The sequence below is a fragment of the Alligator mississippiensis genome, chromosome 6 (assembly GCF_030867095.1).
Source record: "Alligator mississippiensis isolate rAllMis1 chromosome 6, rAllMis1, whole genome shotgun sequence".
NCBI classification, from domain to species: domain Eukaryota; kingdom Metazoa; phylum Chordata; order Crocodylia; family Alligatoridae; genus Alligator; species Alligator mississippiensis.
Genome location: NC_081829.1, coordinates 10,428,405 through 10,455,844, shown reverse-complemented (window position 1 = coordinate 10,455,844; position 27,440 = coordinate 10,428,405). Strand labels below are relative to the sequence as shown.

The 27,440-nt window shown below is 40.0% G+C and overlaps 1 protein-coding gene across 27 annotated transcripts in view; it reads right to left on the bottom strand.

The window, feature by feature from the left end:
- Nucleotides 1-27,440, bottom strand: part of EPB41 (erythrocyte membrane protein band 4.1) — a 154,409-nt gene that overhangs the window by 20,830 nt on the left and 106,139 nt on the right. For 5 of the 27 annotated variants that reach the window (XM_019488583.2, XM_019488616.2, XM_059729640.1 and 2 more), the window contains 5 exons: nucleotides 26,190-26,404; nucleotides 23,147-23,203; nucleotides 22,980-23,021; nucleotides 22,047-22,109; nucleotides 18,817-18,996 (listed from right to left, as the gene is read on the bottom strand). In XM_019488583.2, coding sequence (XP_019344128.1) covers nucleotides 18,817-18,996; nucleotides 22,047-22,109; nucleotides 22,980-23,021; nucleotides 23,147-23,203; nucleotides 26,190-26,404 — 557 coding nt within the window. Of the gene's footprint in view, nucleotides 1-1,019; nucleotides 1,476-18,816; nucleotides 18,997-22,046; nucleotides 22,110-22,979; nucleotides 23,022-23,146; nucleotides 23,204-26,189; nucleotides 26,405-27,440 lie in introns of all 27 variants that reach the window. The other 22 variants (XM_019488587.2, XM_019488540.2, XM_019488534.2 and 19 more) reach the window with 13 other exon arrangements.

The following is a 27,440-nucleotide window of genomic DNA, read 5'->3' as shown; positions in this document are numbered from 1 at the left end:
GATTTTCCCAGACCCTAATAACATGCTGACCTCGGAAATTAGACCAAGGAGGTCATCAAGTGTTAAACAGTTTGTCAGACTACCATAAATATTGTCTTTATGGACTGGCTTTCCAGTGACTGAAGTCCCACGACCAACTACCAGTCAAACCACAACTCGCTTAAACAGCTCTACTTAAATACCAACTTGGATAGACAAATAAAAAGTTAATCATGGCTTAGAGTACCTTTATTCTTTATGCAAATGGAAAGCCAGTTCCATTGTTAAATTACTCAATGTGTAGTTCACTGACTTTTATTAAATCAATGTCAGACATGTTTTTAAAAGAAAAAATAAACTGTATGTTGACAAAGAAACAAGAAAATATAATCAGTTGTTCCACCACCTGGTAATTAATTAAAAGAGGAGATAAAGTTAGTAAAGACCCACAAGGCTTTTCCAGATCAATCAATTCTGCCCTCTTTCCAAAAATATGACAGTAGCATCTTGATTGTTAGCAGGTTAAGTGGTTGTGTATTTAATATGATTAATATTCAGCAACACTGAAGCAGGCAAAAACATCTCCCACTTTGGGAGTAAAAGGGGAAGGGGCCTAAGAACAAACTCATCAGTGCTACAATTTGCTGTGCTACATGAGGTCTCTGCCCTTCAGTATCTCTTAGATGGTTTCCTTATTTTCTGCAATAAAACATAAAACCTCAAAGCAGCCATCTAGTCCCGTGGGAAGTGAGATGTGCTGTGCCTTTGGAGCTTATTTGGAACTCACGGCACTTCAAGCAGAAGACGGCAAAGACCATTTTGCATTAAGATGCATCTCATTTTATTTGAAAGTAAACTGAAGGGGCCTCATTCACATAGACTGCAAGAGGTTACCTAGCTGATTAGTCTAGAGATTGCATTCACACCAAGGAAGCCATTCCTCTTCCTGGAGGTTTTGGTAGGTGCTTGCTGCAGTGTTTGGGGTTTCACTCCAAAGAGACAAGGGAAATTTGTTAAAAGGGAGGGTCTGAGCTTACTACCTGAAAACAGCGAATGACTGCAGGAAACTCATTATTAACACACGAGTGCTGACACTCTCCGTTTAGCTTTCTAAGTGGCTCTCTCGTAACATTTTCTTCAACATCCTCTGCCACCTCCTCTCTCTCAAAGGGCTGCAGCGGAGGCGAAGCAGGGATTACAGGGGTCTCCACCTCAGATTGCTCTAAGTCATCAGCCTGCTTTTCTGCACCTGCATACACCCCCTTTTCACATCTTAGCTCCTCCTTGCTCTCAAGGAGGCCAGGAGCTCCCTCCTCCTCGCTGCTTACAGAGGAAGTGCCAAAGTCACGACTTTGTGAAGTCTCTGCTGGAGTTGGTATTTGGTTCCCACTAAAGGCTACTGAACACTCTGGGCCCTCCCATTCAAAGTCAGGGTTAGTACTTTTCCTCTCTGTCATTTCATCCACATCCTCTTGGGAAGGAAAGTCACTGACACTCTAAAAAGAAATGAATACATAAAAAAGGGCAGAGAACAGTTAAGAAGCGTGGAACATCATGGAGCATACAGAAATACAACACTGGTCTCCAATACGGTAGCAGGTCCATGGCAATCCATGCAATACAATTAGATTGGGATTTTTTTTAAGAGCCTGAAAACCTCTGTGCAAGATGCATTGCATCCAAGGAACCCACTACACACCATTCCAGATCAATCTATTATAGAATAGCGTTGAACAGTTACCGCTCTGCTCCGATTTGACCTGTCTGGTTCGACCTACATATCCTTCACCTAATTAGAAAACCAAGGAACAATGTCATAGGCAGAGTTCTGTGCAAGCTGTATGTACAAAGACACCCTTGACCCACATCAAAACTATACTCCAATGCTCGCTTTTTTCCCTAATCTATTTTACTGTACATTTCCCTTACATTATGGGGTAATGAGTACAAAACCACTTTGAGTAACTGAAAGAAAATTATTGTCACTGGGAACACAAAGAGCCTATGTTCAGCTGACAAGAGCTCTTTCTTTTTCCAGGACCTTTAAAGCCATAACTGTTGGAACGTTGTTTGGTGTTGCAACCTCCAGGCTAACAGACACAGCTGAAAAGGTCAGGACGCTATTGACAATGTTGTTGCAAGAATAACCACAAGTCAGTCCTAAAGTCAACTAATCCAATTATCAAGAGGCTGTGTCAAACTGAAAGAAGCCATTGTCTCACACAGGAAGTTCGATGCAGCCTTAAATCAACAAGAAAGCTGTAGTATTTCCTTTAGGCAAACCAAATCAATTCAATTGATCATGAAATTAAAACACTGCTCTTTCACTGAAGAATCATGTAGGGAAGCACAGCTCTATGCTGGAACATCAACATGCTCTGAATACACTGCAGTTGAATATGCAATCCTTATTGCTTACCAACTGTATATTGCAATACTGCTTATCCCAAACCACTGGAACACATATACCATATTTAAGCAAAAGAGGACAAAACCCCTCACAATACCAACCCTCTTGAAATCACAATATAATTAGTGTGTGTGACAGTACATTGTTGAGAAGACAGGTAATCCGGCCTCCCTAGAAAAAAAGCAAGCATTTCCAAAACACCTGAGATACTTTGGAAGGCTGTGTCAAGCCAGAGGATTTAACTAAGGCCGGTTCTATTCTGCCTTCCATTCAGCTCGTTAGCAAGTTCTCAACTAGGTCTTCTCACATCTCGAGGAGCCCTCTAAGCCAGAACTTGAAGAAAAGGAACAATGACAGAAGAGAAGACAAGAGTTAGAACATGTAAAAGACAGAAAACTTTAACGAAAATCACCTATTTCCTCAAATGCCCAGCGAGTATAGTCGAAAACACTCAATATACATACTCATGTCAAACTTGCTTTGTAGAGAGGACTGCTACATCTTTAATTATGGGCTGTAAACCAAGCTATGATCTTATCCTATCCTAGAATCACTATTTCTCCCACTAGTGACAACAGAAAGCTAGCAGAAAGAAAAGAAAATAAGCAGACATAATAACTACAATTTTACTCTAGTTACTAAAGTTAGTGTTGCATCTAGTGCAGTGTTCTCCAACTTTAAGTAGATCACTTTCTGAATTAAAAAGCAACTCAAGATCTACCATGTGTCACCCCTGCCCCCCCCAAACAGGTCAGTCTGTGGGGAGGAAAGGGGGGAGCAGATCACGATGGAGGGAAAAAAAACTATTTGGGGGTGCGCTTTCCCATCAGGTAAGTCTGTGGGGGAAGAGGCAGGGGGAGGGGAAAGGGCCGAGGGAGTGCAGATCAAGACCCCAGGGGTGAGAGGGGGAGCAAGGCACAGGCAGAAGCAGGGGCTGGGGGGAGTGGGGGACAAGCAGAGGCCTGGGGGGTAACATACCCCCCCCGCCTCTGCTTGTCCCCTACTCCCCCCAGCTACTGCCCTGCTCCCTCCCTCACTGCCGGGGCAGGCCCTGCACAGCCAGGGTGGGGCGTGGGATGGCAGGGTGACACACAGCCTAGGAGGGTATGGGGGGCATGTGCCCCTGGATTTGCATGCTGGCTGCTGCTGTGGGCTGGGACAGCTCTTCCCAGTGTGGGTGTTGGGCCAGGCAGTGGTGCTGGGAACAGGGATGGGGGGGGGCGGCCACATGTCTGCAGGCACCCAAGAATTCACTGTAGCCCCCCAACCCCCCTCCTAGTGCTGCCACCACCTGCCTCGAGTGCAGCACAGCCCACCCCCTCGCTGGGAAGAGCCCAGCGCAGCCTCCCAGCCGCAGCCTGCCCTCCCATGTGCACATATCCTGGACACATGGCCCCCATGCCCTTGGGAGGGAAGGGGTGGGGGGAGGGGAAGGTTGCGCCAGGCTCTTGGGGGGGGGGGGAGGAGGGGGGGAGATTGGACCACACTGCACTCAGGGAGAGAGGCAGCTGCACTGGGAGGGGGGTGGGGGGGGACTGGCAAATTTTCGTCTGCCTTTAGCCCCCCTGTAGCCCTATTCCCAGCGTTGCCACTACCCAGACAAAGCACAGCCTGGCCCAACACCCCCGCCATGAAGAGTCTGGCCCCAGACTGCAGCAGCAGTTAGCTCGGCCAGCGTGCAGATCCAGGGGCAGACACCCCCCACACTGTCCTGGGCTATGTGCCCCCCCTCCCTGCACCCCAGGACAAGCTGCTCACGGCTCCATCCTGCACACCACCCTGGCTGTGGAGGTCCTGCCCCTGCCCCAGCCCCACTCGTCCCTCACCACTGCTGTAGCTGCCTACACTGCCCCGCATTTGAGGGGGGATGACGTGCCCCCCAATCTATGCACAGCAGAGGCAGCTGCCATTGTGGGCTGGGCTTTGCACCCCAAGCCCTGCTGCAGCTGGCCCAGAAGCAGCTCAACACCACATGCATCCTGTCCTGGGCTGAGTCTTGTCCCCTGCCCGCCCAGCAGCTGGCATACGTGGCATTGAACTGCTCTCAGGCATGCTGCAAGGGGGCCTAGGGCACAAAGCCCAGCCTGCAATGGCAGCTACCTCCGCCGCGCACAGATTTGGGGGGGGAGGGGATGTGCCCCCTGAGGCCTCCACTGGGATGTGCACAGCAGCGGGAGCCCCCCGCGCTCCTGGACAAGCCGCCCAGGCTCAATCCTCCCACCATCCACCCGGCTGGGGCCCCACTTGCCTTACCCCTGCTCCTGCCTCTGCCGCACTTTCCCTCACCACAGGGGCCTTGATCTGACCCCTGCCCCTTCCTTCCCCCACAGACTGACCTGCTGTGCTGGGTGGCATGTGCTTAGTCTCCCCCCCCCCAACCTCAGATTGACTGCATTAGGCTCCCCGATCGACCAGTTGGTAACCACTAATCTACTGTCTGATGTATGAAGAATCCCCAATGACAGAAAAGTCAATTGCACCACTGCTAGCTCTTCTCCTTATTTAATTGGCAATTACAGGTTTGTCATAACTGTATACACCAGGGGCGGGCAAAATGTGGCCCGGGGGCCGGATGCAGCCTGCCAGGCCATTCTATCCAGCCCGTGGGGCTCCTAAATATTTATTTTCTAAATTTTTTATCTGCCCTGGTCTGCCCAGCATGCAGCCCTCAATGGCTTGTCAAAACTCAGTAAGCGGCCCTCTGCCCAAAATAACCGCCCGCCCCTGGTATACACAAATAGGAGAAGTGAGCCTGTGCACTTTTGATATGAACAACTGCCTTAAAGTTTTCTGATGCCTGAAGCCTTATCATCTAGCTTCAGGGTCAACGTGCCACTATGATCAGCAGACAGTATCACATGAATCTATGTTCAGAAGTGTATCTTGCCAATCACAAAAATGATACATTGTCTGAAATTAAAGCTTGAATTCTATGACATTCAGACTTCATACGGTTCAGATAAATGCACCCTGTAGGCTGTGACACCTCCAACAGAATTATCTCTAGAGATTAAGGCAGCACAAATCTATTCTATGAAAAATGATGGTTCTTAAGTAGGAACCAACTAATAGTCTAGTCTCACCCCAACCTGAGGACAGTTTTCTCTGCATAAGAAAATTTACAATTTTCTACTCTTTAAGATTTGCAGCCAACTGTACTTCCTGTCAATTTTTTTTATATTAATTTTGGAGCATACTCAAAAGGTAACGAAAATGATACAATGATTAACAGTGTTGAATGACCGGGTAAGATTACGTGCACAGACTAAATATTATTTCTGACCTAAAAAAAGAATATACCCTACTTGTAATGCATTCCTACACAAATGTTTAAATATGCAATGCCTATTTGGAATTACTGCCTGATGACAGACATCATATTGCCATCTGTCATTTGGAAGGGCAGTAAAAGTTATTGGTTGTCGTCCATGTGTTACTTCCACTTTAAATGCTAGGTTAGGACACCATGGTCTGACAAGTACCACTTCATTACCTACACTAGACTTTGCAAAATGAGTGTCTGATCTTGAGTGGGAGCAGCAGGAGCTCTGCACTTTAAGCAAATTACACATCTTAAGCACTTTCCATTAAACATGAAACCATGGCATTACTTAGATGACTAGGAAAAAAAAGGAAAAGTTATGCAAACCTAGTTCTGCTGGAGAGAGAAAAAACCTGGAAATTTTAATTTTAATACATACAACTACCTTAAAAGCAAAGAAAAACATTTTTCCAACTAAACAATTTGCATTTTGAAAATATACAGGTATAAGCACTCAACATAAAAACTACAGCACGGATATTTTGGATTTTAAGGAAGCAAAGTGCTGCAATAAGCAGCAACATGCAAACTATAAAGATGGAATCAAATCCTGATAAGATCAGTTGATCCGAGTACTTTGCTTTTCCTAGTCCTTCAGTAGCAAGACAGTCTAATTAAAAAGATACTTTACCCATACAAATATAATCATCTATATACACAAAGCGTGTTTACTGCAAGTTCTCCTATGCCGTTTCTTACATTTGGAAATATAGCCAACATACAGGCTAAAACAGAGAATTTGAACATGCTATGAAATCTGATCTTATCATGATTGCTTTAAAAAAAAACAGAACTCGGCGATGCAAAGGCACACCTAACTTTTAGGATTACTAAAGCCAGTTTTAGAACTGCTGAGGAACTATAAATGTGCTCAGCACTCTTCAAAAGACAAGCTATTCATTCTAACAGTTACCTGCAATAAAAGCTAATCACATGTGCAGCAGACTACGGTGCATAAGCCATACATAGTGCAGAAAAAAACAACACGGGACAAAATGCGATGCCCCATCTTTTAGAACAATGAATGCAATTTGAAAAATTAACCTGAAAAATCCCAATTGTGTACTTCATCTTGAAAAATGCTGAGGACAGACAAATTTAAAGTTACAGTGTAGGAAGTGACACTAAAATCAGCAATTCAAATAGGGGATAAATTAATAACAAGCTAATTGTTTGGCCGATACCAGACACCAGAGATATTTTTAGTGGGTTAGGAGAACACTATTTTTAGCAGTACTGTTTTGAATCAAAATGTCTAAAAAAAGCCTGGCTCTTGCCTCACAATGTTTAACCAGTTGTTTTTGCTTAGCTCTTGGTTTTTCTATTCTATATCCTTCCTCTTTCGCCACACACATTTCCACAGCCAGTTTTTGCACATTGCCAACTCCCTCCCCATAGATCACATTTGTTCAGTTCTCACTGCACAAGCACTGAGGACAGAACACTTAAGGTTGACACAATACTGGTTAACCTGCCAATTACTACAAGTGTTCAATAAATTCCCTACAGAAGAACCAAATGACATTTTACAGGTTCTAATTGGCTAGTATTTGCAATCATTTATGCTCAGCATAGCATCACAGGTATTGAACAATGGCTTTTGTTATTAGGTTATCCCCATTATAAGTGTATGCATAAGCAAACAGGATCAACGTAAATGCCTATAGATGCACACTGAGCTGATAAGTAGAAGACATGGGTTTTGCAATGAACTGCACTCACCAGTAAGAATTCCACAGATCAACTGATGAACGTTCTCAATTTCAACAAAGCTGTCAAAGTACTCGAGCAAAAAGTATTATAAAAGCAGAAAATAAAGATCCTTCATTTACAACCAGTTTTATACCTCATAAGTTTCAATTTCCCCAAGACTGAAAAAGTAAGGCTTTACAAAAAACAACAACCACCAATGCTAGCATTTAAATGCATGGCCACTATCTCTAGACCTGTGTAGTCTGATGAGCTGACCATAAAGCTCTGATGCCTGGCCGGGCTGATCACTTCAGACAATACACGGATAAACAATTCTACTCGGTAGTAATGCCAGTAATGATATGCTGCATTTCAAATATGTTTTCCATGCAAATAAGGACCCAAGTTCTGCAAGACATAGAATGGTTACCTCAAATCTTAGTCAGTAGGAGTTTTGGTCGCTTAGCAACTTCAAAAAAAAATGAAGACCTATGTTATTAACATATTTTACGCAAGCCATCATTCAGCTGTCCCAAAGGCTCCTTCTGGCTCTGTCTTCAGGAACCAATTCTGTTTTTGTAGGGCAGGTGAGAAGTGTGCGCTACTGGAGTAACAAAGTTGCACATCTGCTCCTTTTTTCCTTCCAGAATCAACTGTCTTAGAAAACATTCAGGAACAGCTCTGTAGCAGAAACTGTAAACAGCCTACAAACATGGTCACATCTTAAAATGACACATGATGATCATGAGGTTTTTGCTGCTGCATTTCCCTGTTTATCACCACATACCATTAAGGCTTTAAATTTGCAAGGTACTCCACATAGGCAATACCCTTGCACTCAGTGATTTGAAAGAGGCTCTGCAGAAAACTCTGCCCGAATACAAGGGCATGGGACAGCAGTGGGCACCTCTATTACAGTCCAGGCTCACTTTCTGCAAAATGATGCAACCAACACGGAACCAAACTGGAACCACCACCCAGATCAAAGAAAAAGGACTCTCGGCTAAATCAAGGCATAAAGAAAATCTAGTCCTCTGGTTTAAGAATGACTGAGAGAATCCAGTGTTACATATAGTTTGTCAGCTTCAAAGCAAGCCCGCTGCTAAAATGAGGCCAGATACCTTTACGGTATTAGGTTTAGGGGTGAAGAAAAGGCAGAGAAGCTGGTTAGTCAGGGACATGGATACTTAACTCTTTAAAAAATAAATGGTAGGATGGATGCTCTTTAAATAAGTTAGACATTTCCAGGTACCATGCAATGAATTCACACAATAAATGACACCACAGAACAAGTGTCATTTAAAACCAGACACTAAAAACATTTTTGACATACAGCAATGTTCTGTGCAGATTTAAGGAATGGTAGGAAAAGTATTCCTTCCCAGTTGCCAAAGCAGCAGCTACTGTTAGAGATGAATTTGAAGAAATGTCCTACTGTATATTTGAAAAGGTGCCAAATGACTTTTAAAAGCCGTTTTTAGGCTAGGTGGGCTTTAGCCCTGATCAGGTTATTTTGACAGTCTTCTTTTACAGTCTAAAATGCTCCCTTGTAAAAACTGCTCTTCAGAGTGATGCTAGCAAGACCTGCAGTAAGTAGCTGTTAACGCCAGGCTAACCCACATAGTATACAAGACTGCAAATCAAAACGATATAGTTCTTATGGTACCTGGGTTGGCACAGAGAGCTCACCAGTCGAGGAACAGAGCATGTTAGTCCAAGTAGGTTAAAATACAGAAATGCTTCCTGTTTTATTAATGAATAATAGAAAGAGGGATTAGTTTGCAACAACATTTATTGATGATAAATGTACATATTTACAAAGCAAATAATCCAAGGAAAAATAGAAAACAAAAGTGTTCCACAAAGAGAAAGTTTTAGTTTAAAAAGTCTTTTAAGTTTAGTTAGTCCCCATGCACTGACTTAACTATACCATGTACCACTGGTATAAAATTACAGACACTAAGTGGCACAGAAGCACTTTACCAAAGCCGAGTGCCTGTCAGGAACCACCAAGAGCCACCATCTTTCCCACAGCCCTGTAAAATAAGTTATATACTCAGCATAAGTGGACATGTCTCTGTCTAGATCTACCAGGTCACCAGTATGCTAAGAAAAGGCATAACTAAATTCTAAATAAGCTACCCAGCCCTACTGTCAATGAACTTTTCTAAAAGCATTTTCTCCTACCTATCTATTGGAATAGGAACTTGACTACTCATTATCCATCACCAAGTATGCCAGAAAAAAACAATTATGCCAACGGAATAGTTCATAAAGTGAAAAATGACTACCCCTTACAGAAACCGATACCTACTTCACGCTACCGAAAACCTTCTCCGCAAGATTAGTGATGCAGACTGCATGAACCCAGACCTTGTTTCTGCAAGAACTGTGAGTCATTTCAACAGAGTGATGCCAGGGTGTGTGGGAGAGGGAAAACAAAACACAACAAAAATCTTTTGTACTTGCCCTTTAATCTTGAACAATGGCTTGCTATTTGTCATTAATCTCTTCATAAGCTCAGTGTTGAAATAAGCAGCAAGGAATTTGCATCACAACTGGTCCCATATATAATTACTTCTATATTTCAAATGAACATAGCAGAGATAACCCTCAAATTATCTTACTATATTTTGACAATACTACTAGTTAAGAGCTGAGTTTATAAAGAAACTATCACTAATAAATTAAGTTACTGTCCTTCAAAGTGCAGAAAATTGATGTGCCAGGGCATGCGGTGCAATGAGACTACAGTTACTCTCCCGCTGACAGCCACAAGGTGCACCCAAACAACGTGCAGCGGACAACAAGAATACCCGTCTTCACTTTTACTAGTTTTCCAAATAAAAACAGATATTTGTCTTATGCTAATGGACCTCATGTAAGTGTCTACATTTTAAAAAGTAACACAGGGTTTTTGATCCATTCTAATACTGGTCATATGAACCCATGCACTACTGCTCATCTATTTTAACCTCCTCCTCCTCATTTAATTTGAATTTCAAGAAAACCTGAACTGAATAAACATCCTCTCTGAATAAGTTTCAGAGTGGTAGTAAGACACCCAGTTGCTGCCTAAGCCCTGACCCCTTCTCTCCCCCCACAAAAAAAACCAGCGTAAGCAGAAACTTATCTTGCTGCTTCAAGTCCAAAAATCTTAATTTTCTTCCAGAAATTTAAGACCCAGATACTCTTTTGCATTTGATCCCATCAGGAAAATTAGCAAAACTAACTTCATAATCAAAGGGAATCACAATTCACAAAAGTGGAAAGTTACTTCTAGTTAAGCCAGTGCATTACATGCACAGCTAATTTAACAGAATTATCTTAAAATGTGAATTTCGTGAAAAAAGAACATTAGGGAACAAAGATCTGAAGAGAAAAAGTCTTATTCTGATCTCTAATTAGAGTGTATATTTCTATTTTTATAACCACACAGGGCAGGCCAATCATCTTAATTAAACAGAAAATCTTCATGGAATAATTGAAATATGTTAGAATGAAAAACAATGGAAAGAGTATTAAAAATAATTAATCCCATTTAACCATTATGTATTTACAAAGCACTCGGTCATTGTTATCTTGGTGTTATGGAGAGATCCTAAGCTGTAAGAGATCAAGTATAAAAATTCAGCCTTTTGAACATATAAGCCTGTGTTGTATACATTCTGCTGACATATTCACCTTCCCTTCAGAAAAGTTTTCAATTAGCAATATTCGTGCCTCGGATTAACTTCATTGGCTACGATACTAATATGCATAAACTAATTTCAATATTCACCATCACTGCAACAGACCTCACAGATCTTTGGCCAAATATAATCAAAGCTCTCTACTGATAAAGACATCAGTACTGCCATAAATTAATGAATGCATGGTGATGGCAAGTTAGTCAGTACACTAGATGGGGTCTGTTTGTACCCACTCTACTTTGTTTTAGGCTCTGAAGCGAGAACAGAGCAAGATGGCATTGATGAACATCAGTTCATGGAGACCATGAAATCCCTGCCTTTACATTCAGCTACAGTGAGCGTAGTCTTCTTTTGTACTTTCCCTACAGGGCATCACGAGCGATGTTTCTATCCAAACGGTAACAACAAATCTTGTTGTATTTTTGAAGAACACCACTATTCAGGAATTAGTAAATAATACAATTAAAGTACTTTTGCCAGCAAAACACTCAAAAGAAGAAAAAATTTAAGTTATTTTGTGCTATATACATTACATGCATATAAGCATATAGAAAATGTTATAGAAATAAATAGGTAATATTCATATATACTTTTTTATTCCAATATTGTCTCTAAAGGTGACATCAAGGGAAGTATAGAAATGAGTAGTAGATCTCAGCCAACCCAGCAAAGTGTATGATTTACATATGTACTGTAATAAATACTGAACATACATACAAGTGAGAGTTTTACTCCTTATACCAGAAAAGTGGTTGTGCCTTTCAACGAGCCCTAAGCAAATACAAAGATGTGCAGGGAGGCAAAGGTGACTAACGAGATGTATTGATAGATTTTCAAAAGGTACACTGCAATTTTGACTAGACAAATGCTCTATAAGCTCCTAAAAAAGGGTGGGAGGACATCACAGAGAAGGCAAAACTTTCAGAAGAGGTTCTTCCTTGAGCTCCATTCAGCAAGAAAATAGACCAGAAAGAGGGTGGCTTCCAGGAGATGAGCATAAAGGGACATCTGTGGAACAGAACAGGTTTCCCTCACCAACCACGGTTTTGCCAACCACGGTATTGAGTATTCACACTTAATATGCTATATACCATTTTGGCTACCACGGTATACAGATCTGAGTAACCACGGTATTCTGTGGCCACACATCAGCCCGCCATCTACCATTTTTCCCCATAAGCCTTTTGTCTTGCCAAACACGGGAACTTTCAGGAACTTAACCCCAGCAGTTGGCGAGGGAAACCTGTACTTCAGGCTCGCCAAGTTTTTAATGCAAAGACCATGCCCTGTGTTTGAACCAAAGAGGACTGGCAAGCCAAGGGGAAAAAGCTAGTCTGAATGGTGCAAGCCTATTTAATTAAAGGTTTTCTCCACCTTCACAATCTGTAGAAAAGCTGGTTTCTAACCCATTACAGATAAGAATGGCTTGTTAGGTTTCTTTAGAGAAATACTTATGTGATCACAAACATTTTTTTGATGTATTCTCAGAATCTGTAGCTCAAAGGCCTTTTGCTGATGGAAACCAGTCTTATTTCCCAAAGCAATCTGTTCACCTGACCAGAACCAAAAGCATTTATTTCTTCTGTCACCAAAGGATCAGGTGTACTGAATACAACTGTCAAATCTTTCCCTATGTACAATTCCAAAGGATGCACTTTCCCAGTTCCTCCTGACAATGTAAATACAGCTAATGATGAGATGCTTTTCTCTCAGCAGTTTTTACATTTATCTTGAGAGTTGCATCTACCCATATTCAACAGCTGTATACAGATGGGTCATCTCGGGCCAAAGGCTTCAGTAAATATTTGTTTCAGGCAAGTGGGTGAGAAGGAAGGTGAAGAGAGAGCTAACCTACTTGGGGACACACTAACAGTCCACTTCTGAGAAAAAAGGACAGGAAAGGACACATCTGGAGAGACCTGTATGACTACATCCTAAGAGATCCCTGTCATTTCTGGATTTATTTTTTTTTGGAAGTAGACTAGAGCCCAAGAGCCCTATTTTCCCTGTCCAGCTCTTCATTTGACTCACTGATCATCAACTTCCCACTTTCCTAGTGCCCTCCCCTTCCACTTCCTTGGGACAGCCCTAAATTAAATGCTCAGCACTATTAGGGTTCTCCATTGATTTTCAGTTCAAGCCTTACTCCCTTAAACCCACTGTGTCCACAGTTTATAAAGTGGTAACATTTGCTGTCTATGTTGACAGCAAATGGGGGGGGAGCAGGGGTATGATATAGGTATTTCCCCTCAGTCTGTGAATAAGTCTTCATTTGCATATTGATGTTATTTTAAATCCCAATATCTTTAAATAGTGGGAAAAGGAAATTGGATATATTTTGGGTTCAATATATATGTTTGGAATATAATCTTTCTTTGTTTTAAATATCAGCTTGTCAGATTACAGTATGCAAAGAGTTTTCAATGAGAATTAGTATCCACACATAAAGCAAAGTTCAAAAGGCACAAAACTGGTGCACTGGTCTGAACACATTACAAGCATTCAAATAGGTACTGGCCTAAATAATGAACGTTTCCATGAGATCAAAAGGAATTTAGTGCTGTACTAGCCAGATTATTTCTGGCTAAATTTCCAAGACTTCCCAAACACGGTCTGAATTCATACACTCAAAATAAAGGCAGATGCAGATGAGCAATTCTAAAGGTTCACTATTTTCTTCCAAATCAGGTGTTTGCACAATTAAAGCTAACTATGCATGCATCTCCTCCCTTTCCCCACCGCATGCACATACATGTATATGGACACATTAACTTCTAAAAACAATGTGTTCATAGATTGACGTATAAAGGAGTATACACACATGTACACATACAGGCATACAAAGAAGTTAGTTCTTTTTTATCCATGTCTATTCCTTTCTCTTCTGGGCTTTTAGTTTGAATGCCACCACTGACAGATATTGGTGGCAGTCCACTGCTATACTATTTCTACCTCTACCTCAAACACCTCTAGAGAAAGCAACAGAATGCAAATTGCTACTAGAAAAGAGTGGGGTGGCTTAACTCTGTGTCCTGCTTACTGTATAATGAAAAAATAACTGCTAAAATGAAAAGTCCCATCTTTTGCCTGGTTTGTGAGCCAGATCTGCTCATCCCAGCTGAGCATCAAATCTTGGCTTTCAAAAGAAACTGATGATTATCTATAGTCAAGTGTAAATTTTGATAATATACATAAAATCATCATCCACACATTTACACTCCAATTTACAAATAAGTAGCATGCACAGCTTTTGTTAAAGAAATCCAAATAAGCAGCTTAACACTAGAATTATGATCTGAGCATAGTACTCTCCTATATGTTTAGATAAACTTAATAGCAGCAAGTCAACATGCAAAAAGAAGACATACTTTAGGGGGCATTATATCCATTCTCATGATCATTAGTAAACACACTTCAGTGAGTTCAACACAAATTAAAAGAATATAGATATATATATGGGTATGCACCAAGGTAATCAGAGTCAGGAAATGGATTAATTTATGCTTACAATAAATATTGCTTTCAGTGACTTTTTTTTCCCCGTGACAAATTACACAAAATTTCATTCAGAGGAGAATACAGCTATGAAAGATATGCAGGGATGTTTGCAGTAAGACAGTATTAAGATTTGAAAGGATCTTCTATAAAGGGAACAGGTGAAGAAATCTGTCCCTAGGAACATGAATTATCCTTTAGAAGGCCACTGACATCAAGCCTTTTTTAAATAAAGAAAAAGGCAACTCTACGCCAATCTTATTCTCTTAGAACAGGAGTGATTACAGATCAGACTTTGTGGATTGCTGGGAATCTTAAGGCTTTTCAATAAATATCAGACTGAATTCTCCCCCCACAAACAATGCAAATTTAAGCAAGTGTTGGTTTTTAAAAATAAGAGTCATCTTCAGTGAAACCTTTCCACAAACTGCAATGTATGAAATTTGAAGGGGCTATAAAAACAAGAAAACTATCATCAGTAAACACGCTTAAGAGCTGAAGATTTTGACAGGTATTGAATAGGTAACATGCTTTTTAAAAAGTAATTCTTATGGACAGCAAAGGTTGAAAGTTCAGAACAGTGGAGTGGGGTGGAGAATCCATTGCCACTCCTTTGGTATGCCAACCAATATGCTATGCAATGAGAAATATGATTTAAAAAAATAGTTTCAGAATGTCCCTGGCATAAGGAGCTATGGAGATCAGAGGGCAAAACACAGAAGATGCAGTAGAAGCTACAGCCAAGAATTCAAGAGCTTTGGTCTTGATGTTTCAAATAGGCACCCTGTTTCCAATCACAGAAAGATCAGCCACCACACCGTCAGTACAAGGACCACAAAAAAGGACATCATAAAAGGAATGCGTAGAGAAGGAAAAATATTAGAGTACAGGTGGCACTTTTTGAGTGATTTCTGCTCCTCAGGAATCGGAATAGAAACCTTTGGAAGAGTTTCTTCTCTTGCTCGCTGGGGCAAGGCTGTCTCAGCAGGTTTCTCCTTTTTTATTTTATCTTCATCCTGTACTAACAGAGGACGTTCCTGTGTCTGCTTTCGTGACAGAAGATCAAGAAAGACAGAGATGAACAAAAATGACAGATGGAAAGTGCTCCAAATGGGACTTGGGGATGTGCAAAGTTTTAGGATGGGTCTTCCAGGGGCTCTGTGCCAATTTAGATTAGGTTATTTAAACTGCTGGAGGACAAAACTTTTGGTGGCTTAAAAAGGACAGAAGTACTTTAGCAATACTCTTAAGTTCACTGTTTGATATGGTCGTCTCTGTAGAACTTATGAACCCCTGTGAGCACATCTGAACTTGTCCCAGTTTCCCTGGGAGAGAGTAAGTTGATCTCACTAATGTGTCTCGCAATTGAAAGAACAGAGTAAAATTCCTTGTTGCTTTATAAATAGAAATGGTCCAATAAAAAGTTGGATTTTTTGTGTGTTTTTTTTAATTTTCTGCATTTTTTTGTTTGTTTGTTTTTTTTTTTACAATTTGCTATACTATTACTGGCCTGAAAAATGGCATTAGTTCAATAGGTTTGGCACCCAGATGTTAATGCAAATAATAAAATCCTATTTTGAAAGTACTGAAGATAGTATCAAAATTTTCATTTTTTTCCAAAAATTATATTGTTAGAAATGCAAAACTGTTCAATATGCCTTAAAAATCAAGAGCATGGAATATGCACAAGTTTAGCAGTAACATTCCAAACTCCCTGAATCTTGTTGTACATTAATGCATCTGTGTTTCCAGTCTAAAGAATGTAAAACTATAATGAATAAACCATCACACAGTATCATGCAAAGGATTCAGTACTTAAATTTAAAAAAAAAAAAAAGTTTGGGGAAATGTTGCATTCCATTAAAAAACTCTCTCCCATCCCTTCAACTACTAAGCACGATCAACCCAGGCACATTTATGAAAGAAAAAATTTGGCCCTAAGCTCTCTCAACTGAGCCAACCTCCTTTGATCAGTTTGGAATTTCGGGACTGGTTCTTTGCACACCCCTAAGTGATGAGTATCAGGGAGAAAGTAGCTGGGAGACTGGGCAGCAAAAGAAAAATAATAAGATGCAAGAGTAACATGATTATTAAAACAAAAAACAAAACGGAAAGAAAGACAACATAAAAAAGAACAGGGTACAGTTAAACTTTCATAATTGTTTTTCTCTCCGAATACACGGTTACATCTTCATGCAGCTTTTCAACCAGCCATGCACTGAAATAAGCAAATTGAAAGCTGCAAAAGCTGCAGCAGTGCAACTCCTTTAGGTGTTAGGTCTGGAGGCTGTGTGATGTGAAACTACTTGATGTGGCCAAAAGAAAAATGCTACTTAGCAGCTGCTGTTGGGTTTTTGCTTAGTGCCATTACAAAAACAAAATTCTGCTTCAGAAGCACATATCAGAACAGCAGCTTTACCTCAAGCCCACCAACCTTTCTCTCAGAGGATAGGACAGTGACTTTCTTGACCTGGACATACACAAAGTGTGTAACATTCAGTTGTTTGGTAATGCAGCATACAGAAATAGTAGAAAGGTAACCTCTTACAAAACATTATTGTTAGAGCAAAAAAAAAGTTAATGCAGTGACTGGAAGGACAGAGAATTATTTTACATTGACATTTACCTTCCTTATACATTTGAAAATGATTAAGTAAAACATTAGCCATGTGTCTTCTTGCAGGTCCCTCTGTCCTCCTCAAGCACTGAGAAGTCATTTCTGGAAGTTCCTCAGAAAGACATTTGAGCCTAAACCACCTTGGCATGAATGCCATTTTGAAAAGGACCATGTCACAGGTCATGGATCATCCAGAAATGCAGAGCAACAAACTGAGGCACACAGGACTAGCACCAAAACTGTATACAATGTCATAGGAGAGCTAGCAACATAATCACTGCAGTTGTGCATTTACAAGCACACTATCCCATATCCTCATCTGGGGAAGTATTCTCTGCCAAGCAACCTGCACAAAGATTGCTTATATCATGGTTCAGAAACGCTCTAGTAAAATAGCCTAATATGTATTTAACAAATGAGCTGGGACTTCCAGAAAGTATATCAATTCATATTACAACTAAATATATTGGACAGGAAATAAGATCCATAGTTGTCATGCTCCTACCCTGGCTGAACTTTAAGCTGACTTTAATATATCAAGTTGCTGCTAACTTCTTACATCCTTTAAAAAAGAAATCCTCTCTTCCCCTCCAGCGCCCCTCAACACGATTCAATGTTACAATATTAGACATATGATTGCATGATTTAAAGGTCAGACAAAAACCCCTCCAATGGAATTGTGAAAGTAAAATCTAGGCCAAAATCAATGGTTGTTTTGCCACTGACTATAATAGAGACAAGATTTATTGTTCAAGAAGTTGCTGCAGTGCCTTCTGGGAGCTTTAATTTCAATTAAGTAATGGCAACAGTACTTAAACAGGAATATTGACTAGCATTAAGGAAGAGACAGGTTAGCAGATTGATTTCTTGTCCTACTTGCTTGTATTAAAAAATAAAAAAGTTCTTATGACAGTAACCAATAAGTTTCTCAGTGTTCATGATTACCAAAGCTATGAATGCCAGTTTCCTAAAATAAAATTCTTTTGTGAAGTGGGGACCAAAATCATGCAAATACCCTTGTGCCCATAAAGAGTCCCTATTGACCTTAAAAGGGCTCCAGAGACACAGGGGTACACACAGACTGCTAGGTGATTGTGGCCCAATTTCAGGCAACATCCTCTTAATGGGGTTTCTCTCCAACTAATTAATGTGTATGACCTTTTGTTCTCTCAGACACCATCCAAATGTTTTTCCCTATCACTGGAGATTGCAACTTAATTTTAAGAACACTATCTACAGCAATTTTTTAAATTTTCCAACATGAATGAGATTCTCTTAGTACTGTTAATAAGGCAGATCCCCAAACAAGATCTGGAATAACATCCCAGATGTTAGGGATATGAGCAATATTAAAGTAGGGTAAACAGAGCCAAGTGGGGACCTCTCAATACTGTTTTACACAGTATCACAGAAAATTGTAATAAAGTTCAAAATTAGTATTCCCAGGAATAACTTTGTTCTTTAAAAACACCAAGACAGACATCTAAAACAACACAAAATCTAAGTCCAATTTTAAGTTAATATTATTTTGTTGCCACACCATTAAAAAGAAGCAACACGCACACAAACAAACAGCATCAAACTATACCACACTGCACAAGGTACTCACTCCTTCTACTCCTGTGGGGATCTGCCCATTGATGTTAAGTGCTCTGAAAGGGGAGTGAGTAGACAGGCGCTTATCCCATTCACTAGGCCGGGGCTCTGGGACGGACTCCATAAAGTTCTTCTTTAACTCACTGATGCTGGCATGGTGTTTCTTTATGTCTTCTTGAGGTTTATCTAGATCCTACGGTTAGAAGGAAAAGGAAAATGAAGACAAGCATACGAAAGTCCATCTACAATTGCTTAGGCTGAAAGATAGCAAGCTGAGCTCAGCAGAGCTGTTCCTGCCTTCCATTAATTGTGCTCACACTGTAAACAGACAAAGGAAACAGCCTCTCTCTCTCTCTCTCCTATTCTTGTATTAGGAGGGACAAATTTTAATTAACAGGTGACAGATGCCCCATCTACAGGTGATTGTCATTAATCACCTCTGGCTACACCAGGATAGATAACCTGAGTTTTCATCATATATTTCCCCCTAAAAGTATCAACCGCTCTAAACAAACCGTGACAATTTTATTTCATGCCTCACACAGTGCGTTTCTCGGAGGGGTGGTTTCCCCCTCCCTAAACCCTGAAAATTCAAGGGATAGTCATAAATGCCATTAATGTTTAAAGGATTTGTTTTCCAATTTTATCTCTTTCCATGTTATTTAAAATAATCTTTGTAACAAAGCAACCTCATTACTTTCTTGCCCCTCATCATATTCCCTCCAGGAACTAGACAGGAGATTTCACACTGGTGAACAAACAAAATGTGAGACAGACAAACTTCTAAAACTGAACTGGACATCTACTTCTTGCCAGAATAATCAGTGTACCCAGGCTAAAAGATAAGGGTATGAAAAATGCCAGGTCTTTATTTGGCAATGCCAGTTTACAGCGTGAATGCACAAACTTCAAGACAAGTCAGCTTTGTTCAGTTTTTTTTTTAAAGAAAAAAGAAAGAAAGAAAGAAAAGCTGCTGCTGCCTTTCCTTACAAGCAAAACAGAGTCTGTGTAAAACAAAAGCTTTTGTGTTAAGTAGGCTTAAGCTAAACAAAGATGTGTTCTGGATGGAGCCAACAAGAAGTAAGCCTTGCCTATTAAAGAAAATCAGTAAAAGAGTCCTTGGCAAATGTTATACTGTTAATTACATGTTCTCTATACTTTTTATGGTTATCCCACCTAATTTATTCAATGCAAGACTAGATTGCATGGACTTGCTTTAAATTAATGTCCTCCTCAAGCAGCTCCCCTGTGGTCTGCCTGCCTACAATCAGAGACCCTGCAGCTTACCCAAGACAAACTGTCTTCAGAGATAAAACAGCCCATGGGCTCCATTAATAAGCTTCCTCTTTTGGCCTAGCCATGGGGAAGCAATAGTTTTGGCTTCGGTCCCAGATGATAGCATGTGGAGAAAGCCTGCTGGTTAGAAAAAGCATGGAAAAGCTTGTTGAAAATGCCATGGTAAGCTTAGCAGCTGGGAACCACACAGCACGTGCAGAGGAGCCCTATGACAGACTCTGTGTTCAAAGAGCAGAAAGATCACTCCTTGTCTAGCCTACCAATTTCAGGCATATGCTTTATTCTGGCTGCAGGATAGCGTTAAAGTAGAAGCTAAAGTTAGTAAGATGTATCCTGAAAAAGTCTGGTTTGCTCTTGTAAGCCTCTTAAAGAATAAACCTCACTGACATGTCATACTTTTCCTGTTCCAGCTCTGTAGAACTTTATGAATCAGACATTCAAGATCCAAAGCTGGTTTCCATAAAATATGACAAATTCTAAAACATTCTCCTGCACTCAGTTAGCTGGTGTGCTGGAATTCATCTGATCTGCCAAATACGTTGAGTGAAAAGGAAGAAATAAAGCAGGCAGCAAGCCCTCTCTGGTTAGCCCTTTTTAAGCTGAGGGCTTGTGAACACCTGTAACAGAACTGTTTTGAGGGCAGGAAAAATGATGATAGGTTGAGGAGGCTGAGAGGAGAAAAAATGCACTGAGAATAATGCAGTGTGTGTAAGAGCCAAGATTTAAATTAACAGGAGAAAAAAAAGCCATTTGAGAAAGAGGTGTGTTCTAATAAGAAAAAGCAATCTGTTTAAGAGTGCCCTGAACAAACTGCCTGGAGAAATCCTCACAGCATTCTGACGGTCTCCTGTTGACAGGTTACAGATCATTTTACTGATGTCCAAAAGCTTAAAATGGTAGCAGTCAAAAACAAAAAAGCTGCAAAGCTTTATATTAGGACTGAAAAAAAAAGGGGGTTAGTACATTTCATTTTCAAACAATAATGCTGAAGAAGCCCCTGCTGCTGCTGTAATTCTGGAAAGAAACACACGACACAGGAACAGAGTCAGTATCAGAAGCTACAAAACATCTTCCATAACAAAATGAATAAATATATGATTGGCATGTTCCAGCCTGAGACCCTGTCAGTATGAAACCTTTACCTCTAGAATTCATAGCAACAAATAGCTAAGCAACAGGATCCTGCACGCCACTCAAGGGCATACTTTGTTGGAGGTGGTAGTCCCATCAGCTGTGAGGGAACTTGCTACTGATCACTAGGTTGTTCAAAGGAAAGAAAACTGCATGTTCCTCAAGGCTTGCTGAAGTAAGGAAGTGTTTAGGGAAAGTTATAGCTAATATGACAGTGGTTACACCTAGCAGTTCCCTAAATAGACCAGATAAAGGACTCATCTAATATCGTTATGCTTTGAGCAGAGCACAGAGTCTCTGCTCACACAGGTTACAGTGGCATTTAATTTGGAGAGAACTTCTCAGCAAAATCCCTAAAAAGTACACAACTTGTAGCTCTTCTGTCAAGCTCATTCTGATGTTCTCAGTTATGCTTCATCCTTGTTTCAGTTTCCTTCTCTGCCACTATTCCAGTCAAGCCAATTAGGAAAAAACTGCCCTTGCATCCTGCATGGTTCAAAGCATATGAGTGCTTACAGAGAGATGCCTATTTGTGGACTGAAGGGAACAACTATTGCACATCTAGAAACAGATTTAGCACAGAACTATCCCAATCATATATTTCTTGGTAAGCATGACAGAATGAAAACCAAAATAGGCAGAAGGAAAAATGGCTGCACATTGGCATGTTGACATGCAAAAGCATAGTTTAAAGAGGTCTTCATGCAACAGCATGCAAAAACAAATACAGCAGCAGAGGAGGAAGTAAGAGTTTCAGCAAAGAATGCAGAAGATCCAGGCAAATGCAACTGAAATAAGCTTCAAGTTCATACAAACCTCCAACATTAAATTGCTATGCCTGATATAAATGTTTTCACCATCTAGTTTCTTTGATCTTTTCTGTGAAAATGAAAGAAAGGGGAAAACAAAAAAAAAAGAAAAGCACAAAAAATTAAAATGCTGTTCTTGCGGGATTCGCAAATTGGCAAATTAAAAAGTTGAATAAACGTTTGGAGCGCAGCATTGTGCCAGTATGAGATGGGCCATGGAACCACAAAAATGTGATGTAAGTCACCATCAAGAAATTGAGGACCTCATTCATGAACAGTGGAAGGATGAGATGAGTTTCATTTAAAGAGACAGTTCCCAGAGTTTCATTGGCTTATTTGCATTGCTACCACAGTCATTTTGATCTCTACAAAGAAACATTCCAACATTTTCTTTTGGAAGATTTCCAATGATTATTCATCTTCCTGATAACCAAGTGTGCCTCAGAGTACAACACTATATTCAATGATGTGGCAGGTCTATTTTTTCTAGGGCTTCAAAGCCTTAAAAAAAAAGCATTTTATTAAAATGCACACAATAATAGATTGGCTTGACCTTTAACTTTTTACATAGTTCCCCTGTCCACCAATCTGCAAAAATATGCATTCTTAACTTGCTGCATTTTCCAGGGTGCACACTTTAAAACCGTCTTTGGCCAGTTACCAGATTTGTTTTTATACGTAAAAGTGAAATAACAGTTATAACAGCGTGACTTTTCCTTAAGAAATTCTTCAACTTACAGAGCTTTAAATGTCTCAGTTTGGCATTGGGAAAAACATCTGAATAATTTTGAAATCAAATAGTATCAGATATCTTTGGAATAAAAAAAAAAAAAAAAAAAATCAAAGCACAAGAAGAAATTGGACCACTGTCTTTTTAAACATGTTAAATATGCATGAATGATATAGTGAGTCTGCTTGATGAAAGCATAAAATGGCTAACCTTCCTCATTCTTATCAGTTCTTCCTCTTTTTCTGCAGGCTGCTGTTTTGCAGTGATAAAAACAAAAAATGTTGGTTCATTAAATTATGCTGAACCTTCATTTTATAAGCTTCTTTAAAAAAAAAGAAAAAATATGAATAACCTAACTGGTAATTATCAGCACAAACCTGGAGTTGGTCACCATTTGTGGTAGGTACTGTGACCTCGATGTGCGCTTTCCCCACCTACATTTAAGACAAAGTGGTAAAAACATTTCTTGTTAATAGATTTTTTGAAGATAACTTTGTTTCAAAACACAGCTGAATTAAGTTGGTTTTGAAATGTTGTGTGAACATGCAGTAACCAACATGCAGTCTTCTGAATGGTGTTAGCAAGGGACAATGTAAGCGACACCAACACAGGCTGTTAGTCTACGATCACTTTCTAACACTGAAAAGCATTTTTTTACACTGATGCTTTGATTCAATGTTCTCTGGGGGCCTTTGGTTTTTCCACCAAAGACAGATATCTTGTTTTTAAAACTATTCTTGTGTTAGGGTCCTCCAAGTTTCTACAAATGAGATACCATGAGATCTCATTGTTAAAAGGAACATGTTCATATTAATGGACCCAGAATCTTTTAAAGACGGAAACTAAATGTATGCTACTTAAAGCTGTGAATGTACATATTAATAATATGCATTACCCAACTGCTCTACCAACAACACAGGGTTTGGCAGCACCGGAATGACTTCAAACCTTTTGTTCTTCATAGCTGCACAGCTTAAAGTGTCAATTTTAAAGTTTTTTAAAGTTAATGGGAGCTGGGTATCCAAAACTTTTAGGCATCATAGAAAATCGTAGCCTTTGCGGTAACATGCTTATATCCAATGGCCAAGCTAAAGAGCAAGTTATTCAACATCTGCACCTGGTCTTATCACTGAAGTACATTTAGAAAGGCCATCTCAATGGTCCAGTTGAAGTTGGAATCTTGCCCACAATGAAGGAAGGATGCTTAAATGGGACAGACTACTAAGGCAATGAAAAATCCTCAGCAACTGGCCACCAGCGGGCAAAAAAGGGTGACATGTGCAAGGATAAATAGAGTGACTTGAGTTACCCATATAAAATTGAACTATAGATTGAATTGCAGCACCTTCTGCAATGCAGAGGGTTTTATACTATGCACTTTTCAAAACTAATACTGTTAACTACTGTAGGGAAAAAGAATCAGTGCCTGATTCAATCAGGGACTGGATGGATGTTATTCTGTATTTAGCCCTTCTGTGGGGCTAAGCCATTTTAGAAATTTTGGATAGGCAGTATTTCAGTTATCTGCAAGCTTATAGTCATACCTGCTGTATGCTCAAGCTGCTTAAAGCTCTTGGCTGCTCTGTAATGATGTTCACAAACTGGCAATTTTATAGTCAGTGCTATCCTAAATTCAAGTGTGAGTTACCAAAGTTGGCTTATGTTAGTCAACTAGAGGCACTAGATCAGCGGTTCCCAATCTGTGGTATGCATACCACCAGTGGTAAGCAAATGACCTGTCAGTGGTATGCATTAATAGATTTATTATAATTACCTTATATGACAAAAATTTGCTGCTGGTACTTAAGGTTGAACTGAAAAATTTGCTGGTTTTAAATTGGTGGTGTGCAATCTGTCAGAGTTTGGGAACTGCTGCACTAGATAATTAAATGATCTGTTTCCCTCATGTTGTGTGCTTTTATACACATGAACAAATGGCAGAGGGAACGTAAAAGTGAAGGAAATGTACTAGAACAGACCATGTCTTATTGTCTTAATGAGTCTATAGAGTGCTGAATTTGGCCCTAAATCTCCTGATTCTCACAATTTTCTCCAGCTAAAAAAAAAACAACTTTTATCATCATGGCAGTTATTTCTTGAAGATTGAAAATTAAGGCTTCTTGGTTTGTCTGGATAATGCTGGAAGATACTGGACAGTTTCTCTCCATTCTGCCTCTTGTGCTTATTTCATACAAATACATTCCATAGGACAGCTCCATGCATCCACCATGCAACACTTCCTCTGCATACAGTGGAATATCATATAAAAAAAGTATGACTCAATAACACTTGAATATTTGGAGCGACTGAAAGCAAACTTGATATAGATCAAGAATGAACAAATCACTCTACCACTTCATATACAAATCCTCATCCAAAATAAAATTTTAAAATATTCAGAATGTTGTAAAAAGAACAGTAACTCGTCATACATGACCATGCCTTAACTTTTTTTTTTTTTTTTTAAGTACAGAAAATTTATACATAATACTCTCAGGTATTTACACTTTTTCCAATTATTTTTAAGTCCCATTTTCATATTAAATCCAAAGTCTGAACAGTTTTGAACAGTTTAGTCCATATGCAAACTTGGCACAAATGCATTACCAGTTCTCTAAGGGAAACAAATCAATTAAAACTCTTTACAATACAAACACTGGCAGACTCTAGGACAGATTCTTCTCTCATATTAATGTAAATCGTGTACTTCAGAAGAACTGCTCCTATAGTCACACCAGCATATAGCTGATATAGTTTAGTGACAAATGATCCCTAAATTTAACATCCGCAAATATTATTCAATTGTGCAACTAAGTTCTCAGTAAAATATGTGATTTTTGTGGTGATCACCAGATAACAATTTGTCCTGGAGCTCATCCTACTTCTTTAGTGTTATGAGATGTTTTTGTAGTACATGTTCTACCATTTTTGGGATATCCTGAAATTCAAAGAAGGGATTTCTCTTAAAACCAGAGTTAACTGGCTAATAGGGATCCCATTCCCAGTTCATTGCCTACAAAAGGGGAAACATTCTGCTTATTCCCTTCAAAATGTAGCATAACCACTTTGAGACCATTTTGGAGACAATATTTTGCATCAGGGATGTCCAATTTCTGGAGGGGGGGCACCCACATACCAAGCAGGTCATAGATCCCCAGGTCGCACACTGCATGGGCCACAAACCACTAATCTTCCCCACCCCCCGGCATGGACCACAGACACCTCCCAGCACTTTCCCACACTGTGTACACAGCCCAGGCAGTTTGGATCTCCTCTGCAGCGTGTACAGCGTGAGCAGCCTGCCCTGCCCCTAGGAGTGGAGACAGGAAGCATTTGGATGGCCCTGTTCTAGAAGAAGCAAAAGACACTTATGGTCATCTCAAAAAAGTGCTAGATGGCTAACATCTGGGATTAACACACCTTGGTCACTTCAGCTGGCTCCATCTTGGCCTTGTCAGATGGCATTTCTTCATGTTTGACTTCAGTTTTTGCAGCTTCCTTCTCTTTTTTAGAAACAACCTCCATTTCCTTGAAGGCAGATGCAGCTGGTGGGGTTGGTTCAGCTACATGACTCTGAGCAATGGCTGGTGCAGAAGTGGGTCGTGGGCTTCGGTCAGGTGTAATCACCGCTACTGCTGAAGTGGGGAAGAAAACGACAGTTGTGACAAGGTTCAGAATGTAAAATGTCTCCCAAACCCCCATGAAAAAGTCTTCCCAAATTACAGCAGTGTAGTTCAAAAAAAAAAATTATTAAGCAAAGCAGCTTGTGAGTTTAGTGCAGGAAAAGTGAGGTTATTTTCCCTATTTTTAAACGAATGTTTTACAGAAAGAAAAAGTAAGCTCACACTCTGCAAAGAAGCCATACCAGAAAAACTAATCTATTTGTAACACTGTGCAGTCAGGCTCTGGATCTTTCACACATCACTACGAAGTTCATCACTATGAAACCATTCATATACAAATAATTTGTAACTATTGGCCTTCATTAACTTCACTGGGATATCCCCAAGTAGAACCTTGGGGTTTCTTGACCACAGAAATTCGGGGGAGGACTTATCTGCAGATTTGTGCACTTTGTTTTTTACCAATTCAAACCAAACAGATATTTCCCCAAAACACTTATGGGCAAGCAATAGCTTCCAGGTGGCTGTCAAAGCAAACTTCCACTTTGTGTCTGAGATGGATTTCCCCTGGCACAGCAAGATGCACTGTTAAGAAAAAATACTCATACTTTCCAAACTAATGGAGGGTGCAGAAACAAAACATTCTTGAAAAGCATCTTTCAAACGAGGATAAATTTCCAATAAAAGCATCAGCTAAGCAAGGAATCCACTGCTTCCATACACTTCACACAATTTCTGATACCAGAGATTCCAAGTTTCTACAACTCCTGATAGAGAGATGATGGACAAAATGACCCTTTGTGTCAAAACCAACACGAGATCAATTCACTAAGCTATGTCCGTCTCCGCAATAAATTATTTCATTTTTCCAAAATGGTGATATTTCAGGCTATTCCATTAAACCTATTTCCACTATTTGGCATAAATTCAGATTTATATGAGCTCATATGTATGGAGAAGATATAGCACTTCTTTACAGAGGTGCACCAATACATTAATCCCATATCGGATCAGCACTGATATACGGAAAATTGACAGTATTGGCAAT